Source organism: Cucurbitaria berberidis, assembly GCF_010015615.1.
Source record: "Cucurbitaria berberidis CBS 394.84 unplaced genomic scaffold K460scaffold_2, whole genome shotgun sequence".
Taxonomy (NCBI): domain Eukaryota; kingdom Fungi; phylum Ascomycota; class Dothideomycetes; order Pleosporales; family Cucurbitariaceae; genus Cucurbitaria; species Cucurbitaria berberidis.
In genome coordinates, this window is record NW_024468936.1 from 6,855,773 (window position 1) to 6,867,929 (window position 12,157).

Consider the following 12,157-nt stretch of genomic DNA (forward strand, 5'->3'; position numbering starts at 1 on the left):
TGAATATTCTGCCACCGCCTAACCGATATTATCGCCGGCCTAAATTTTGTCCCGCGAACTTTCGCACGCCTAGACACAACGCCGCACCGCAGCCATGGCGATCCAAAAGAAGGTGCGCATGCTTCGATATCGTATGTTGAATAGGAGCTCTACTGACAGTTTATAGCACGGTAAAGGTCGTCTCGACAAATGGTACAAACTTGCAAAGGAAAAGGGCTACCGTGCTCGTGCCGCCTTCAAGTTGATCCAGTTGAACAAGAAGTACAACTTTTTGGAGAAGAGCAAGGTCCTGATCGATCTGTGCGCTGCGCCTGGATCATGGTGTCAAGTCGCTTCCGAGGTAAGCAGAAGACAGCGTAGAAACATTTTGCGTAGATACTGACCGCAGAACCCAGGTCATGCCTCCGGGTTCCCTCATTGTCGGTGTCGACCTTGCCCCGATCAAGCCTATTCCGCGATGCATCACCTTCCAGAGCGATATCACAACGGACAAATGCCGCGCGACCCTGCGCCAGCACCTCAAGCACCTGAAGGCGGACGCAGTTCTTCACGACGGTGCACCAAACGTTGGTACCGCCTGGGTACAGGACGCCTTCACCCAGGCTGAACTAGTCCTGCAATCCATGAAGCTGGCGACAGAGTTTCTAGCTGAGGGCGGCACTTTTGTCACCAAGATTTTCCGTTCCAAGGACTACAACTCGCTGCTCTGGGTTTTCAATCAGCTGTTCACAAAGGTCGAAGCCACCAAGCCGCCCTCGAGTCGAAATGTCTCCGCAGAAATTTTCGTCGTCTGCCGCGGCTTCAAAGCCCCCAAGAACCTCGATCCCAAGTTTCTAGACGCCCGCAGCGTGTTTGCAGAGCTTGCGGACGCCATACCAAACAACGAGGCCAAAGTTTTCAACCCCGAGAAGAAGAAGCGAAAGCGTGAAGGTTACGAAGAAGGTGACTGGACGCAGTTCAAAGAGGTGCCCGTGTCGGACTTCATTCAAACCACCGATCCCATTGCTATGCTCGGCAGCCTGAACAAACTCAGCTTCGAGCAGAAACCGAACGGTGATATCGCTGTTGCTACCATCGACAAGCTCCCAGAAACCACAAAGGAAATAAGGGACTGCTGTGCGGATCTGAAGGTTTTGGGACGAGCCGACTTCAAGCGCCTTCTTCGCTGGCGATTGAAGGTGCGAGACATCTTTGGATTTTCAGCCAAGAAGAAGGACGAGGAAGCCAAAGTGGTGAAAGAGGCGCAAGAAGGCGAAGAGGTTGCAGAGATCGAGTCCATGGATGAGGAGATGCAGATCCAGGAGGAACTGGAAAGACTGAAAGACAAGGACTCAAAGTCAAGGAAGAAGCAGCGGCGAGCCGAGAACGAGCGAAAGCAGAAAGAAATTGTTCGGATGCAGATGAACATGGCAACGCCTTTCGAAATCGGCCTAGAACAAGCAGGCCCGACCGGTGAAGACTCAATGTTTGCGCTCAATGCCGTCGACAAGGCGGGTGCATTGTCGCGAATCGCCAAGGGCAAGATGGCACAACTTATCGAGCGCGAGAAGGAAGAATCGAGTGAAGAGGAGCAATTCACAGACGATGAAGAAGATCAACTGGAGCGAGACCTCGATAACATGTACGGCGAGTATGTGGAACAGAGGTCCGCTCGAGACGCTAAATACCGTGCCAAGCGGGCCAGGGGAGAAGATGAGGACGGAGAGTGGGCTGGCTTCTCCGACCGCGAGAGGGATTTGAGCGACGATGAAGAGCTGGTACAGGATGCAGACAGCGATTGGAGCGATGATGAGGAAGGGCCCAAGACTTTGATCACCGACCTTGACAACGAAGGCGAGCCGAAACAAGGTCTCACGAGGCGCGCAGCACGATTCTTCGACCAGGATATTTTCAAGGGCATCGATGGACTGGAAGAGCTGGAAGAAGACGAAGACAGCGGCATCGACGTGGAAAACGGTGGTGAGGTCAAGGGCGAGGCAATGGAGACAGATTTACCTGTTCGGGCTGCTAAGAGAAGCTCACCACCACAAGGCGCTTTCGACGAGGATTCGTCAGACGACGAGAATAAGATTGAGGAGGTCAAGCGCGACGAAACTCAATGGGAGCAAGACTCAATGCCCATGAAGAACGGCAAACCCGACATCGACATCATCACCGCAGAAGCCATGACGCTCGCCCACCAAATGGCCACCGGTCAAAAAACAAAACACGACCTCCTCGACGACTCCTTTAACCGCTATTCGCTCCGTGACGTCGATGGCCTACCAGACTGGTTCCTCGACGACGAAAATCGCCACTCCAAAATGCAGCGCCCCGTCACCGCCGCGGCCGCATCAGCCATCAAAGAAAAGCTACGCGCATTGAACGCACGACCGATCAAGAAGGTTCGAGAGGCCCAGGCGAGGAAGAAGTTCAAGGCTGCGCAACGACTCGAGAAATTGAAGAAGAAGAGCGCGATATTGGCAGACGAGGAGGGTATGACAGAGAAGGAGAAGGCGCAGAGTATTGCAAGGTTGATGAGTAGGGCGGCGAAGAAGAAGCCTAAGCAGAAGGTCTCGGTTGTTGTTGCGCGTGGTGGTAACAAGGGTATCAAGAGTAGGCCCAAGGGCACGAAAGGAAAGTACAAGATGGTGGATGCTAGGTTGAAGAAGGATGTCAGGGGTGAGAAGCGCGCTGCGAAGAAGAACAAGAAAAGGTAGAGGTAGAGGTAGTCGAACGATGTTTTGGTGTTCCTTTCAAGCAGTTGTCTCACATGTGATTGTGCGGTTCATTATATTGTAAGTGTTCACCCACGTCATCTACGCAACGCCACGTCGTACACGACCTCGGGACTACAGCCGTTATCTCATTATGTCTCATGCAGCATCTGGTGTAGCTAAAAGCGCATATTTGCCCAGGTCTAGGAGCGGACATGAATGCTGTATGGAATAGAGAGAGGTGTTTTTTATCGGGGGCTGCTACCCAATTTGCGTCGACATGGTGTTATGAAGAAGACTTGGAGGACGAGGAGGGTATGCAAGTCATTGTTTTCTATGGAGCTCAAGGGCTTGCATCAGTGCTTCCCGTATCCTCTGATTTGCAGCTCCTGGATAGTAAGGGTATACATCATCTTCAAAGGACTTCCCTTCCTGCCTTTGGCGCCGTTCATTACTTGCGAGACTCCGGAATAGGGAGAGACGTTGCCTCCAAGACCACTGACATCTCGCTCGACGGCATAACCGCTGCGTATTCCAATGATTTCCATTGTCTTTTGACCTCCCCTAGGCTCGACGACCGCTGTAGAAGGGCAGGGGCAGGCTCAACGTCAGGCGCAGTCATCGCAGTCGCAGTCTTCCGCTTCATCAAGCTCTCCAGTACCTTCGTCCATGACTTTGACAGCTTCGGCAAGCGCAAAAGTGGGTTTGTCCTCGACGTTGATCGTGGAGACATCGGTAACGGGGGTAGTGACTTCGAATGCGTCTGCTCTACCGGTTCCAACTCTTTCATAGGTAGCATTGTCCGTGTGTGACAACTATTGTCCTGATCAGTCGTATACGCAAGCCGACCAACATGTTGCCACACGTTCACAGCAACCATCGCATTCATCTGCAAGAACTGCACCTCGACCTCAAGACGGCACTCCGCACATTGAAACATAGGATCCTGATTTCGTTCCCGCCAATAATCCCTCTCTTCACACTCCTTCAGCGAGTTCATGATCGAGCCATCGCCAGTCCGATGACCTTGCGCGAAACAGATATGGGGGCATATCTCTAGGTTACTCATTCCAAGAGTACACAGCAGCTGTGCGACCGTCAAGCTACTGAGCGACAGCAGTCCAGCGCGTTTAGGGCGACAGTCGATATGGTAGCGTTGGCGCATGATTAACTCGGTGGAACTGGCGAGGCAAGCGATGTACACGTTCATTCGCACGGGCGAAGTGATGTCGTCTTCCATCCACGTCTCCTGCGCCGTCCATTCACCCCTCGGCCTACGCAGCCGAGAATAAATGTCATCCAAAGCCCTGGCATACGTGCTCTTGCAGTTCGGAAAGCCAACCCGGGCCTTCGCTCCTGTCACGGCTCGAAAATTCGATGGATCATAGCGCTGGGCGGTGGAGTGAAAGCGGAGACAGCCATAGCAGATCCATAGTTTGGGATTCGGGTGGTCCTTTTGTAACTTTTGGAGGACAGCGGCTTTCTCGAGACGCGTGTTGTTGTAGTCGAGATTTGTAAAGGTTCGGGTGCCAATGTAATGATACAGCTGGTGGCAGGCGAGGGCAAGGCAGGCGCGGTTGTCGAGGGATAGGAAGTCGCATATTGAGAGGATGAGCTCGACCGGCAGGTCCAATACAGTTGTCTTCGAAACCATAAGTAATGAAATGTTGCTGGAGTTGTTTTGATTCGTCCTCTTGGACCCTTTGAACGCCCGAGCTGCTGATAGGCTGAGCACTTTCAGCTTTCCGTGTAAAGAGGTAGAGTTGCGGGCGTGCGCGTCAGCCCAAGTCGCTGGTGCATCGCAGCTGTCAGGCTCCTCTACCGAAATCATGGTTGTTTCGTAGATCAAGGCGGAGATCCTGGAGATTGGTGGCGCGGAAAAGACAGTGTGGAAGAGGGCAGCTGTATTGAGGGTCGTGATCGAGCTCCCGACCGAGCTAGCCGTTTTTAGAAACCGCTTCACTCCCGGTGAACTAATTAAGTGGCGGTGAAGAGGAAGAACTTCACGCCTAGTGTAAGTCCATTGTGTTGCATTTGAATCCTCCATATGTGTTATCCTTTAATGCAGAAGGCGGAGCAACCATAGCAGACATAGCTTTCGTTGTTTATTCTCAACACTAAGCTAGATGATGGATGACTACATCGGGCCGAATAAACCTATCATAAGACACGGGAGACTAAAACGTAGTATTTTAGGCATCTGTTCGTATTTCGCTTATCAATTTGCAGTGCGAAGTGTGTAGTGATCTATACAGAAAAGCCGTGAGGCTAATCGATGATCGAACTCAGCCTCTCAGCTATGGTGCCAAATAGACTTCATCGACATAGAGTCAAATGGTAAAGCAGCTGCATGCAGCTAGATTGGTCTCACCGGAGTGTTCGGCGACCACTTCTCAGCACATGCGGGATGTGCCCAGGCTGGGCGTATGAGGAGAAGTAGCCAATATAGTTTAGGTTTGTGCGCCTCGCCCACCAGAGCTGAAACTGAAGCTGAAGTGCACCCACTCTCTTGCTTCTATAAGATTCAGATGTCAGACATGTTGAAGGGTGGAAATATCGCAACTGAAACCATTCTGAATTCAAGTTGACCACAGCCAAGGTATTATCATGTTTCATTTTCTATTGACATTTCTTGACAACAACCGACCAACTGAATCCCAGAAGATATTCAACATGTCATCGCCTTTCGAAGATATGGAGGCCCTGGCGAACGTGAAGCGAATCACCTTTGCCAACAAACCACTCAATCCCGAAGTCGTGAAGGAAGTCGAGGTCAAGAATGATACATCCGTGGCGTCTACGGCTATTGCGTCATACAGGACGACTATGAGGATTTTCTTGTACTCCACAGGAGACGATACAGGTCCCAGTGAATGCGAGATTGCGGGATACATCGCATTCTACATCCCCGGCTCGCCCAATGCTGGTAAAGATTTCCCCAAGACAGACTTCCCTCAGAAACACAACTGGGCGACGGAGAACAACGGGCTAGGAAGGCAGCTGCTCGAATATCCATACAGTTCTGTAGGTTTGACAAGCTGCCGGGCCTTCCTGTTCGAAGATGACACCATCGGCTCGGACATCATTGCGAATATCTACATTGATTTCCATGATCCGAGGAACTTGCGATTTGCCGATGGGAGAGTATGGCAGTGGAAATGTTGGAACACGGAGGATAAGCGCTATGTTGCGTATGTGCAGCTTCAGGTAGTCCAGACATCCTGAATCCTGAACGAAGTGTGATCTGCTGGATAGGAGAAGCATGTGTCTGTTAATTTTGGATTTTACGTCAATGAATCGTTTCTCCAAGTTCTAAATACTCCACACAAATGTCTGTACTAAAATTTACTGTGAACCTAAGCCGACAGATTCTCTGCATTCAGCCTAAAAAACTATGGATAATGGAATGAACTAAGAGTGAATCTATCAATTGATAAATACACTGATTTAATCGCGGATGTCTAGTACACTTGTGGGGGCGACCAAAGTCTCATCGACGTTTTGTTGATGTCGCGTTGGTGGCTGCGCTCCAAATTTGGCCTATCAATGTACTGAAGTGACAATTTTTGTAACAAGATTGAACTCAGGGAATCCTTTTTCCTGCATACTCTTGCGATGCTACTGTAGATTATTCCGCTCTTCGCATTCTTCCTCTCCTCCCTTCTACTTTTACACAAGATCGCTCTTTCATCGACTACGCCCTTGTCTCCGCGCTTTTATCACTACTGCGCGCCTTTTTCAAATCCTTATCAACCACGTCGTCTAACACCGTCTCCCCCCTATTCTGTGCTTTGACCCTGGCAACTTTCAATTTTCTCGTATCCCTTTCCGTTTTTCTTGTCAAGTACCATGTCAAACTGGTCGCCAGGATACATGCTGACACAAATCCCATCGCGATGCCAAAACTGATACCATAGTGCGGTGCATACTGGCTCCTAGAAGACTAGTAAGCTTTTAAAGTTCGGACAACCGGTATTCGCGCTTACCTGAAAAGATGAGGACCAATAGCACCACCAATCTGACCGTAACTGTTCACGAAGCCAATTGAAAAAGCTGACCCGGTGGCCTTCGAGGTCGTTTGAACGCGCCATGGCCACATCATAGGGTACCACGCAGACTGCACGGGTTAGTGACGCTTTGCAAAATCCGGGAAGACTATACCGTGACCCCATTTCCGATTACTGTGGCAGCAAAGACACCACCTGTGTTTGGATATGCGTACTATACGAGGCATTATGTCAGTTTTCGCATTCCTTAGTCTGGATATATGGAGAAGAAACACTTCTCACGAACGGAAAAAAAGGGGAAAAAGGGGGGGAAGGAAGGAAAGATGTAAAGCCCCTAGAGCTCTATACAAATCGTAAAAGCGGGTTTAAAGCATAATTCTGGGTATGGGATACACATACCAGAACACCATAGCAGATGAGTATGACACAGAGGAATGATAAGGGGTAGAGTGGGCGTGGCAGACGGCCATTGTCTGCAAAGGCTCCAGTTACGCCAATAACGATAATGGAGAATATCGAGATTGGGAGATTTAGGAGCTGTGCAGAGGCGATGTCTGTAAACCCAAGGTTTGCAATGACAGTCGGTTGATAAAATCGTACTCCGCTCGTTCCGATAGTGAAAAGGGCCCAGATGAGTGTGAAGAGCCAAAGACGAACATCCTTCAACGCATCGACAATCTCTCGCCAGCGGAAGTTCAGCTCCGAAGACTGCGGAGCATTTCCAGGGAGCCGAGCCTGTATAAATGCTTTCTCTTTCTCTGTCAGCCATTTCGCCTGCGGAGGGACTGTCCTCGATGTCAGCTGCCGTTTAGTTCCTCGCGCAAACGCACTTACAATCGGGGAGGATCCAGATGAGCGAAATTCCGAACACGATTGTAACGATTGCTTCCACTAAGAACAACCACTGCCACCCAGACAGTCCGTGGGCTCCATCTAGATGAGAGAATGCAAATGCGAGAATCCCGCTGAAGATACCAGAGAGGTTGCCCAAAATATCTACTTCAAATTAGCTTTGTTTTCAAAGGCTCCCGGGAGTGTATGATGGGAATGTATGTTGAGCACTTACAGAAATACAGCAAGCGTACTGACATCTCGTCCGGTCGATACCAGTAGCACATTTGTAATATGACGCCTGGAAACATGCCAGCCTCGAACTAATATTGCATGTCAGCAACGTTCCTGCGGAGATCCCTCGTTGATGTCACTTACCAAACCCAAGAGAAATCTGACGGCGTACAGGCCCTCCTTGTTCTTCACCGCAGCGTGGCAAGCCAATGCTATGCCCCAGGTGATCATGATTCTTGATTGCCATCTTGACGGCAACAAACGTTTGAGCAGCAGATTAGATGGTGCCTCAGCAATGATGTAAGGAATCTGGGCTTTAATTAGTGGTAAGCTTAAAAAGTTTCGAAGAGAAAGCCACTTACATAGTACATGGTCGTGACGAGATTGTACTCGTTCGCACTCATCCCGAGCTGTGTCATGATATTGCTTTTAGTGCCTTTGTTCATGATACGAGCGTTCGACACGTTGTCAGCATCGATGTTTTTTAGCAGGAACATGACGGAGCACAGCGTCATCAGGTGCCAGTCGACCTTTCGGAGCAGCTTCTTCTCTTCTTCGGCGGTTAACAATGTACGCGCCCGCATTCGCTCCGCATCGTATCCCTCGATTTGTTCATTCGACAACTCATCATTCGTGATGGAACCGCGTCGAGCATAGTGCAAACCACTGTTCGGATCATCTACGACTGGAGCGGATACTGCCGTTAACTTGGTCTTCTGATCAAGCATGCTGGAGGCGTTCGGATATTTCAGTTGTGCGGGCAATGTAAATCCTCTTTATACAAAAGGTCGCACGCCTGGAATGAAAGGACATGCGCCACTGATATAATTGCACGGCCTAGTTTGGTATTCCCGGGCTCTTTGCTGCATTCTAGCTCAAGGCCTACGTATCTGGCGAAATCCACCGATATGGTTCTGATGCGCACTGTTGTTCGGTAGCAGAGACCTGGGCTCAACCCATGGTGTGAGCCCGCTATCGGATCTTAAAAACATATGTTAGCGGCAAGCACGATATTTGTTTCCACTTTGACGTGTATTGTAATGGCGAAGAGAGTCTCTTGCGCTGATCGTTTACCTAAGTTGGGTGGCCTGAATTCGTGCTCTACGCTAACGATTGCGAACCGACAGGGTCTGCGACAACGCGATGCGAAATGCATGAAATGCATGCAAACCGGCATTAGACTGTCGGTTAATTCGGCTGCAGACAAAACGATTTGACGGTATATAGCAGCGGGAACCAGTCAGTATACGAACCATGCTCAAGGAGAACTGAACAATCAAGTTCAGCGGATATATACAACCCGATTATTATCATGGCTGCAGTACAAGCAATCAGAGCTGAATCGGCTTTGCCAGCTTATAATCAAGTACCAGAGACTCGATACGAACGTCAGTCAAGCCAGGGCATTATTCAATAGGATTTCAAAAGCTGACTTCTGGCAGTTGATTGGGCAGATTTAGCAACTCTCGATCTCTCTGTGTTTGATACGCCAGGTGGGAAAAAGAAGCTAGCAAACCAACTTTTCGATGCCATCGACAAGATAGGTATGTGGTGGGCCTCCACTACCCTACAGGCTTCTCATTCTTCTAGGGTTCTTCTACATCACCAACTTCGGCCTCAGTCAAGAGGCTGTGGATCGTCAATTCGCCATAGGCAAGGAGCTATTCGAACTGCCGACAGAGGAAAAACTCAAGTACCGAGCCGATCTCGAGAATGGCGGCTACAACGGTTATAAGCCTCTCGGCCTGCGTGAAATTCGACCAGGCGTACAAGACAACACCGAAATTTACAACATACCCAAGTTCATCCCTGCCTTCGATCAACCACACCCCGAGATCATCAATGCACACAGGGAAGAGATTGAAAAGTTTGCCCGCCACATCTCTGATAATGTTGCTGGCAAACTATTGGTTCTTCTTGCCATCGTCCTGGAGTTGCCCGAGAACTTCTTTCTGGAAAAGCATCGGTATAATGAGAAGAGCGACTGCCATCTCAGATACATGAAGTACCACCATCGCACTTCAGAGCAGAACCAAGCGCTGGACAATGTGTGGGTAAAGGGCCACACCGACTTTGGCTCCCTAACTCTACTCTTCCGTCAGCCCGTTGCAGCACTCCAAGTTCGGACACCAGAAGGCGAATGGAAGCATGTCAAACCCTATCCGGGAAGCATTACTGTCAACATCGCAGACTCGCTGGAGTTCCTCACTAATGGTTTCCTCAAAAGTAGCATTCATCGTGTCGTTGCTCCTCCTGCCGATCAAGCTGATATCGATCGCTTGGGCGTGCTATACTTTGTGCGTCCGGAAGACAGCGTTGAGCTGAGGCCGGCTCCGAGCGTTGTGTTGGACAAGCTGGGGTACACGAAGTCGAAGGATGAAAGCGTGGTAGGCGTGACGGCTGGAGAGTGGGTCAAGGCTAGGGTTGCAAAGGGTGTTGCTAAGGGGAAAGTGAGAAGCGAGACAAATGAGGAGCCAATTATTGGAGGAAAGAGTGTGAAGTACTACGACTAATGTCTTTGCTAATGTAATCTCACTTTGCACTTCTGCACAAAGTGATTTGACGGTATGTAAAGTGTCATCGCTGTCGCTTTATTTTTCGGAGTATTACGTTGGGAAAAGGTTCGAGAGACATGTTCCCGACTAGTTTCCCGAGGATCGGCGCCACTCTAATTCCCGACGCTAGCGTACCCGTTATGCAGCCGTTGTAGCACGCCATCCGTGTGGACGTTGATGTCAGACCAAGCACCTTGCATAAGAGTGGAACCTGATTTTATCGGCTCCTAGGTTCCGATTAGTTGGGCCATATCGCAGCGTTGAGATGGGAGTCGATGCCATACACCAGGCCGTTGGAACACTCACCTACCTATGCAGGAACCAGGATAGCGGGCATCATGTCAACTTCCGCCTTCACGTCTATACCCATCATCGACCTGTCCAAAGCCAATGTTCCTGACACTAAGGTCGAGCTTCTTAGAGACCTAAGACACGCGCTCACCTCCGTTGGCTTCCTCTACGTGTCGAACCATGGTGTTGCTGAACCTGTCATCAAGGGCTTAGTCCATGCGCTTCCGCGGCTTTTCAATCTGCCTAGGACTGAGAAGGAGGCAGTATCTCTAGGAAACTCCCCGCACTTTTTGGGTTATAGTGGTACCGGTGCGGAGACAACTGCTGGGAAGCTTGACAGGAGGGAGCAATTCGAGTTTGCTACGGAGTTGGCGGATGATTGGACGGAGAAGAAACCTTTGGCTGAGAGATTGAAAGGACCTAACCAAGTAAGACCAATTCATTCATACCACCTATGCGCGAGTATATGCTTCAAGGAGGGCTGAAGAACACGAACCCAAATTACGGTTACGATAAATTGCTGACTACTTCCTTGCTACTTCCAGTGGCCAGCTGCCTATCCAGATCTTCGCCCGACTGTGGAAACGTATATCTCAGAACTCACCAGACTGAGCGAGAGCTTTCTTCATCTTGTAGCTGAAGCGCTCTCCCTTTCGCCAGACACTTTTCTCCCCTTCCTTTCAGACCAGCATCGTCTCAAGCTCGTCCACTACCCTAAATCAACATCTGGACCCAGTCAAGGTGTGGGGCCGCATAAAGATTCATCTGGCTGGTGGACGTTTCTTCTTCAAGCTTCGCCACCTCACATCAAGGGCCTGCAAGCTCTCAACAAGAGTGGTAATTGGATCGACGTCCCCAACATCCCGGGGACCTTCGTCGTCAATATCGGCCAGGGCTTCGAAGTCGTCACTAACGGAAAATGTAAAGCTACCACTCATCGCGTACTTTCTGGTGCGGACGAGCGCTTCAGCATACCTTTCTTCCAGGGGATGAGGAGGGATTTGACGAAAGCGGATGCGGTGGGCACTCTAAAAGAGCATTTCGAAAGTGGAGAGTTTGGGTTAGGAAATGAAAGCGAAGAGGGGAAGGAAATCGATAGTGCGTTTCTAAGAGGAAGGTATGATACATGGGGTGAGACCCAGTTACGGACGAAGATCCGAAGTCATCAGGACGTAGGGAGGAAGTTCTACGGAGATGTGTTTGAAAAGTATGTAAATGATGACTGAAAGACAGATAGCCTAGCCAGCAGCGGAATATGCGAACAATCAGTAACTTTTCCTAAGGAGTGATCCAGTAAAATGCCGCAATAGGTTGCCGGCTGTTCTTACACGAAATGCCTGAATTTACCCCTACATAGATCGATGCATAGTATCTGAGACAGCCTGTCAGTTTCATCCGTCATTGGAGCTAGCTCATGACTGTAATCTTCTCGCCTTCCTGGGTGGCTATTCGGAACTCGCAAGTTGCGGAAGATGGTGTACCTAATCAAAGATTGTTGACTTGGAAATCTACTAATGCTCAAGTATTCTTCCCATGTATGTAA

At 49.9% G+C, this 12,157-nt stretch overlaps 6 protein-coding genes across 6 annotated transcripts; 4 read left to right on the forward strand and 2 right to left on the reverse strand.

Annotated features, from left to right (window-relative positions):
- Positions 1–58: 58 nt before the first annotated feature.
- On the forward strand, positions 59–3,156 carry K460DRAFT_331590 (AdoMet-dependent rRNA methyltransferase spb-1). Its single transcript, XM_040930806.1, has 3 exons — positions 59–112; positions 167–340; positions 396–3,156. The coding sequence occupies exons 1-3, from the start codon at positions 95–97 to the stop codon at positions 2,697–2,699; spliced, it is 2,496 nt and encodes an 831-aa protein (XP_040792085.1). The 5' UTR covers positions 59–94; the 3' UTR covers positions 2,700–3,156.
- K460DRAFT_92332 (uncharacterized protein) lies at positions 2,967–4,627 on the reverse strand. Its single transcript, XM_040938810.1, has one exon. It carries the CDS (start codon positions 4,525–4,527, stop codon positions 3,148–3,150), a length of 1,380 nt encoding a protein of 459 aa, XP_040792086.1. The 5' UTR covers positions 4,528–4,627; the 3' UTR covers positions 2,967–3,147.
- A 742-nt stretch (positions 4,628–5,369) lies between these two features.
- Positions 5,370–5,921, forward strand: K460DRAFT_404739 (uncharacterized protein; the record flags this gene model as incomplete). Its single annotated transcript, XM_040936764.1, has 1 exon — positions 5,370–5,921. One exon carries the CDS (start codon positions 5,370–5,372, stop codon positions 5,919–5,921), a length of 552 nt encoding a protein of 183 aa, XP_040792087.1.
- A 469-nt stretch (positions 5,922–6,390) lies between these two features.
- On the reverse strand, positions 6,391–8,496 carry K460DRAFT_279000 (putative pantothenate transporter; the record flags this gene model as incomplete). Its single annotated transcript, XM_040928295.1, has 8 exons — positions 6,391–6,631; positions 6,683–6,813; positions 6,858–6,917; positions 7,103–7,488; positions 7,538–7,702; positions 7,766–7,857; positions 7,941–8,077; positions 8,131–8,496. 8 exons carry the CDS (start codon positions 8,494–8,496, stop codon positions 6,391–6,393), a joined length of 1,578 nt encoding a protein of 525 aa, XP_040792088.1.
- A 584-nt stretch (positions 8,497–9,080) lies between these two features.
- K460DRAFT_331592 (2OG-Fe(II) oxygenase superfamily protein) lies at positions 9,081–10,281 on the forward strand (the record flags this gene model as incomplete). Its single annotated transcript, XM_040930807.1, has 3 exons — positions 9,081–9,156; positions 9,211–9,312; positions 9,359–10,281. The coding sequence occupies 3 exons, from the start codon at positions 9,081–9,083 to the stop codon at positions 10,279–10,281; spliced, it is 1,101 nt and encodes a 366-aa protein (XP_040792089.1).
- A 380-nt stretch (positions 10,282–10,661) lies between these two features.
- Positions 10,662–11,840, forward strand: K460DRAFT_376135 (putative hyoscyamine 6-dioxygenase; the record flags this gene model as incomplete). Its single annotated transcript, XM_040934844.1, has 2 exons — positions 10,662–11,042; positions 11,160–11,840. The coding sequence occupies 2 exons, from the start codon at positions 10,662–10,664 to the stop codon at positions 11,838–11,840; spliced, it is 1,062 nt and encodes a 353-aa protein (XP_040792090.1).
- Positions 11,841–12,157: the final 317 nt, after the last annotated feature.